The sequence below is a fragment of the Gavialis gangeticus genome, unplaced genomic scaffold (assembly GCF_001723915.1).
Source record: "Gavialis gangeticus isolate Ggan-Ray unplaced genomic scaffold, GavGan_comp1, whole genome shotgun sequence".
NCBI lineage: Eukaryota > Metazoa > Chordata > Crocodylia > Gavialidae > Gavialis > Gavialis gangeticus.
This window is the reverse complement of record NW_017729033.1, coordinates 38,946,506-38,953,190: the sequence shown is the minus strand read 5'-3', so window position 1 is coordinate 38,953,190 and position 6,685 is coordinate 38,946,506. Positions and strand designations below refer to the sequence as shown.

At 37.5% G+C, this 6,685-nt stretch overlaps 1 protein-coding gene across 1 annotated transcript; it reads right to left on the bottom strand.

Moving 5' to 3' along the window:
- Nucleotides 1–1,424: 1,424 nt before the first annotated feature.
- CLRN2 (clarin 2) lies at nucleotides 1,425–6,323 on the bottom strand. The gene is made up of 3 exons (XM_019526488.1): nucleotides 5,995–6,323; nucleotides 2,205–2,384; nucleotides 1,425–1,756 (listed from the first exon to the last, which is right to left on the bottom strand). The coding sequence occupies exons 1-3, from the start codon at nucleotides 6,245–6,247 to the stop codon at nucleotides 1,494–1,496; spliced, it is 696 nt and encodes a 231-aa protein (XP_019382033.1). The 5' UTR covers nucleotides 6,248–6,323; the 3' UTR covers nucleotides 1,425–1,493.
- Nucleotides 6,324–6,685: the final 362 nt, after the last annotated feature.

The following is a 6,685-nucleotide window of genomic DNA, read 5'->3' as shown; positions in this document are numbered from 1 at the left end:
GTCCACAATATCCTTTGTCATTGCCACTGACATGAAACACTGAGCATAATAAAGAGTATGGAAAATAAATAGTTGAGTGTTAAAATGTGGATGCTTTAAGTTAAGCACATAAAGCCATGTTTAGATACATAAGTGGGCGGCCTGTTCTTTAGAGGTTCTGAGTACCTGCAGTTATCGTTGGCTTCCCTAAGGTCTGTGAATGCTCGACACTCTTAATTATAAAGCAAGCTATTTGGGTCCTTAAAATGTAGGTACCCAAATCTGAAGATGTTGGCTATGACCTTAAAAATACTATTTTAGCTGGAGAAGGATTTTCATATATGTTTTTCTTAAAATATTCTGAAGTGGTACAAGACATCTCAAACTTTTTCATGTTTCTTTTGTTAGAGGCTTTCACAGTTCTTTACAAAAATAATTGTATTTTGAAATTTATAACACACAACAGTTTTCCACTAGCCGGATGACCAAATACAATGTGTTTTACTCACTAATATGAAATAATGGCTTTTTCATTAACTCAATGTTTTTAAGTCTAGTTTTCTGTACCTATCATCTGTACATAGTCTAGGAATCTATTTTGTTTCTCTGTGGCAATGAATCTCTAGAAATGTCATGTTTGCTTTAAGGCCTGCAGAACTCAGCAGTCATGGTGCAACAAGTGATTGAATACTTATGCTGTGCTGGTATTAGTATTCTCAAAAAAATCCCCAACCAACAAAACTTTGCCACACATAAGTGTCTTAATAAAAAGTTTTTCATTTAATAGTGTTTCATATGTGCTATTTTCATTTGTTTTCAGATAAAACAAGAATTGGCAGAGGCCTGAGCCAATATATCTGTCAGAATACTCTTTAGGTTATCTAGTTTCTGGCTTTTGACTTTTATTTTTTATTTTTAAAATCTTACTGTATGCCCTTAGTCATGTGCTCTCAGTTTGATTTCAGTCTCCTAGCTAATTTAAGTTTACCTTTCTAGCACTGCAGTACATCATTAAGAATAGGGTAATCCATTGGTCCTCTCAGATTTTTTTAATAATCTGAGAAACTAATTTGCAATGGTGTTTAATACAGAAGTCCAGGATCTGTTCTCTATGCTTTGCAATAAGACTGTAGTCTATTAGCTTGGAAGCCAATGTATTATGATACAGGTATCTTCTTCCTTATCTTAACTAAAGAGCACTGTTTGATTTTTGTGAAATCATATTTTACCTCAGATTTTTGAAAAGATGGAAACATTCTAGAAAGTAACTGCATTACTTTACATATTGGATAGTTCTTAAGCAGTGCAGATATTGTAGTTTGTTTTCCAGCCAATGGTATTGCTGGTACCATCAACTGGCCTCAAAACACTATGTATTCTGCCAGTAGCAATTTAATTATTTATGAAACCAGAATTTCCATCCAAATAAAAAAAAAAAATTACAGAACCAAGGAGCTGCTTTTAATCACAACAGTTAACTTCAAAAAAACCTAATTTTATGATGGAGAAGGTTATTAGTACATGATGTCTTCTGCTGTAACATTTGCCTCTTCTGTTTTAGTCTTAAATTCAGGGAAACGAATTGCACTTAGGGCTATTAGCAACAAATTTACTCCATGAGCTGTAGCACTTGCCCAACAAAGCCAAAAAGAGCCTTCATACTGTTCCTCCAAGACTACAAACTGAAAATTTTCCTGGAAATTGGCAATTCTTTCTGTGAGATGATGAAGTTTAACAGCAGCTATAAAGCTAGTGACTGCCAATGCTGTAAAGCCACCTGCAACAGAATGAAAAAGGCATTCATCATCATTTTCAAAACAAGTTGGATGTGTTGGATCTAATTTAGGAGAACACGACTTAAGTACACACTTCAGGTTAAATGTATGATTGGGTATCCAGAATGGGGATGTGCTTAACATGTGCTTAAGGGTCTTCCTGAATTGGAGCCTTTATTAGATATGTGATTAAGCATCGCACCTTTCTTACATTGCTATAAAAGTGCTCTTTTGCTCAACTGATATTGAGGCTGTATATGAATTCTCTGTTCGTGAAGAACAACCTATAGTAGCATCTGAAATGCTTTGTATTAATTTTACTACAGTAGGTACAAATTCAATGCAAACATTTATCTTTTATTAGAAATGTACATATAGGAAGAGCAAGAGGTTTTAACATGTGGACACAATTTAGTGTTACTATTTATTCAGTAGTAAAAATTATTTTACCTGCAAGTAAATTCCATAGGCATATACCTGCTGGACCTTTAATAGCTCGATATGGAACCTGGATTATGTTGAGAATGCAGAATCCAAAACTGATCAGAGCAAAAGAAATGGCAACACATAGGAAGATTATAATCATCACATGAAGGCCTGTATTCAGCTTTTTGACCAGATGTGGGAAGACTGTCAAGAAAAAATATTTAGTTATGTAGCATATACCTTTTTCTGATTATTAAACGTTAACCTTATATTGATTAACTGATTTATGCTCACTGTAATAGGACTTTATTTACAAGCAATCTGGTAGAAACAGGTGTTAGTTCATGATGGTTGAATTATCTGATGGCAAAAGTAAAGGAATGTGGATGTTCTTACCTGAGAATAGTATTCTCTTATAATACTTGTGTTGGTCAGGGATGCAGACTCATGTATTCTTGCCCTAGTTTTATTAATGTCTGTATTATATGAGACTATACTGGAAAATATATTACTGTATATTATGTCTATTAAGCAATAAACCCTCACTCACTCACTTTGATCTTCCCAGCTTGTCCTATCATTCTTGTAAGCGCCAGCCAGAATTCTAACTCTAAATATTTCTGAATTTTAGGGAGAGTTCAGATTGAGATCAAAATGTCATGCCATGAGCTTTAATTAACATATATGAATATTATACTTATAGCAATAATAGTGGTATTGTCTGAAGCTACAAACTAAATTGTCCACCTGCTGCTCAACAAAATTATGAGCAACAAGTGAAGTGTAGATGAAAAACCTGGTTCCTTTCTTTGAGTCAAGTAGACCCACAGTTCAGCAAGGTACTTAAAGGCCCCTTACTGGAACAATTTATACTTAGCATTACACATGTACTTAAGGATGCCTGTATACATGCAGGGACACTGCTCTGACATGCTTTAATTACATCGCATCAGTGGAGTGTGTTAATTGGCACACTCCATCTGCCTCCATGTCTTGTGTATCAGTGTCCATGTGCTTCAAAATGGCAGTGGGGGCACTTTAACTAAAGCTCATTCAGGGATATTTAGTTAAAGCCCCTGCCACCATTTTGAAGTGTGGGGAAGCTGAATACACAAGATGCTGTAAGTGCTTTAATTAAAGTGGCTACCAGAGCTAATCTAATTAAAGCACCCCCCACCCCTGGAGCATGTGTAAAGATGCCCTAAGTGTCTTGCTCAGTCAGGTCCAGTCACTGAACTGTAGGTTCAGCTGCCCTGAGACCTCCTTGAGGCCTATCTAAGCCCAACCCTGGACATCTTATGGAAGCATTGTAAAACGTTTTTATTTAGGCAGGCTTAGCAAATGGGGTTAAATTTTGAGGTATTTGGGGAATTATTTTATTATTTACTATTTTATTATTTTACTTGTTTATCTTATGTTTATGATAAGCCATCCTGAGCTGTTTTGGGAAGGATAGCATATTAATCTAATTAACCCCAGTACATGACTATTACAGACAAAATAATTAATGAGAATGAACAAGCAATTTCTGCCTTGATGATAATATCAGCAGAAAAAATAGAACATGTTGCAGTATTATTAAGGTTACTCATTTTAGCCTTAAAAAATTAGGAACTGCTACATTTTTTCTGCACCTCCTAACCAGCATACAGAAGTTATTTAAAGCGTTGTAGATTTAATACCTCATTTAACAAGGGTTAATTTTACAGCACTGTACCCATTTTAAAGTGGTGTAAAGCCATTCACTTCTGTTAAGTCACAGCAACACAGCACTTTTTTGCTGAAGAAAAAGCTAGCTTTCTTGAGCATCTGCCTAAGAGTATCCAGTCAGGGTTGGTCTGAAATTTTTTGAAGTAACACATACAGGACTTCTAGTAACTCCTTAACTTGGACAAGGTGCTTGTGAATTTTGGCTCTGTTTCCCAGGCAATGGTAACTTCTTTCACCCACCTGTGAGTCCTCACAAATGCAATGTGGTAGAGCCAAAGACCAAATTTTCTCAGAAGAGAACTATGGGGCATTTAGAAAATTCAATCTATGCTGGGGCTCATCAAGGACAGAGGAGATGGAGAAGACAAAAAACACCCTAAATCTAGCCCTGTATAACCTTCAGATTGCTCAGGGAGGTGATAAGACTATAAAGAGAATCTATTTATCTCCTCTTCAAGCACAGGGTCAGAGAGGATGTGCCCCTGGGGGAATGGCCACTGGGGTTCTGTGCCCATTTCAGAAACAACAATAAGGGTCTTTTCAGGCTCCACAGGGAGGCAGTAATCACCAGGCTTGGACAGGTCCTCAGCATGCACCCCAGGCTTGCTCTTGGGCTCCTTTTCTTGGGAAAGGGTATTCTCTCCTAGGGCCTCCTCAAGCATTTTGCCTCTGGCTGGCTATGTGCAAACAAAATGGTGCTGGAACATCTGTATGACTGCCACATTTCTATTCTGCACTGGAGCTGTCCCTCTAGGAAACGTATCACCACTGAGTCCATAACATCTAATCTTACAGATCTTTTAATTAATTTTTGAAAGGTACATCTCTACTATAGCTATTGACTAAGTGACTGCGATTTTTTTTTTTTTTAAAGGCCCTGTCTTCCCCTGCTGGCAGGGAAAACTCCCACTGTATCCTGCATTCATGCAGTGGGTTGGACCTGGTAACCTTAAGGTCCTTTCCAACCCTATGACTCTATGGTCATGAGAGTTTGGCTTACACAAGAACTGCAGCTTTTGGTCCTCTGACTACTGTATCACAGGAGTCACAGTTGAACTAGTTTAGTTTAGTAATTCATCAAAAAGTCTCTTTATCAACAGTTGGATTCGCCCTACACAGTTGTGCAAATGACCAAAAGGAGGCATAAGCTCCCCTTCCTCCATTCCACTTAGCAGCCAGCAAAGCTTATCCGAATAATGACTAACAGCATGGATGGGTAGGTAAATTACATCTGCATGCCTAATGCTTTCTCTCAGCAGTGGAAATAAGAGAAAGGCAAAGATCAGACATCCATGACTCCACCTCCTATCCCTCACCCTTTAGAGACAACTGGATGGGGTAGGAGTGGGCCGTGCCTGGTAATAAGACAGCATTGACAAGGCATTAGCTGCAATGATTAGCTGAAGCAAGATTTGGTTGTTGAAAATCCACAAGGTAGAAACCAAGCCACGAAACTTCAGCTCAAGTGCTATTTCTACCTTAACGTAGATCTGAAGGCTAAGTAGTCCACCAAAGGTACAGACAGGCCTCTAAATGGTCTGAAAGCAAATGCCTCAGGAGAATACTAGGTTTTACACAGAAAGCTGAGATTTGTCAGGACTCAACATCTCCTCCAAAATTATCAAGAAGAAATGGAAATATCTCCCAACCCATAAAAAATGAAGCCAGAATATTTGCCATGGCATGCGTACTATGGGGTACCTAGAGAGCAGCATGTAAAAAACACGACTGGAAGATCCCTTTGGTCCAGTAGTACTTACTACAGAGGTGGCTGGTATGCCAAAAGTGGGCACCAGCCTTTACATGGGAATGACAAGAAAAACTCCATCTGAGTTCTAAGAAATATTTTTTCTTAACCTGCTTTTACAGTGATATGGCATCATATCCAAGAATATAAATGAAAAAAATATATAAATAAATTAAGCCCAAAAATACATTGAAATTCCTGCCCATGTTTCAAACCATAAATACCCAAAGTAGAATGAACTATAGATGTGAGCTTAATAACTATTTTAATTCTATGGGTATGATAAACAAAGAAATTATTAGGCTTTTAAAATTTATTTACACATCACTCAATATATTCAACCAAAACTTTACTTACGTGTGAATTTGGACCGCCGCCCACCCAACCCACACTGTCGTACTTTGCCCCCACGAAAGAGTCCATAGTAAATATCTCCAATGAACTTGACTAGTTCTGGATCTGTGGCATTGACCAAGTCAGCTCCTGTTTTACAAAGAATTTTTCCAGTTATCCACTTTTGGGTTGCCATTGCAACAACAATCAAGATAAAAGACACAAAGCTCATTGCAGAAGCCAGTGCAAACAATGTCTTTTTAAAGCAGCCAGGCATCTTAGTAGTTTCAAGGAATCCTCTCCAAGGCCTCTCTGAAGTAATTAGACATATTTTCCATTTTTCTGATGCTTAGAAATCCACAAGTGGAATGCAAATTCTTCAAAACACAGACTTTTATATCTCATTGCATTTTTAAACTCCAGAGGCTAAACTGAATGGTTAAAAATCAAGCCCGAAATGTAGATTTGCTGCGACAACATCCTGAAATGGTTGCAAAGAAGAACTTCATTACACTGTAGTGCAGTGGAGCTTGTCTCTGCAGAAGGTAATCCTATATCTATTGCACGACTATTGTTTCATCAGAGGTTTAATTGACATACTCAAATGACATCTATTTCTTTACCATAATCACATAGAAGAAACTTAGATGAAGGATCCAGTTTTTTTAGATTGCTATGACATGTTAAATATCTGTGGGCAAGGGACGCAGCATGC

What these genes read in the sequence shown, in the direction of transcription:
- CLRN2 (XM_019526488.1), bottom strand. Translation starts at nt 6,247, where the DNA reads ATGCCTGGCTGCTTTAAAAAGACATTGTTTGCACTGGCTTCTGCAATG. An exon ending in GCGGCGGTCCAAATTCACAC is followed by an intron (nt 2,385 to 5,994) that starts GTAAGTAAAGTT and finishes TTTTCTTGACAG; the next exon opens with TCTTCCCACATCTGGTCAAA. An exon ending in CCTATGGAATTTACTTGCAG is followed by an intron (nt 1,757 to 2,204) that starts GTAAAATAATTT and finishes ATTCTGTTGCAG; the next exon opens with GTGGCTTTACAGCATTGGCA.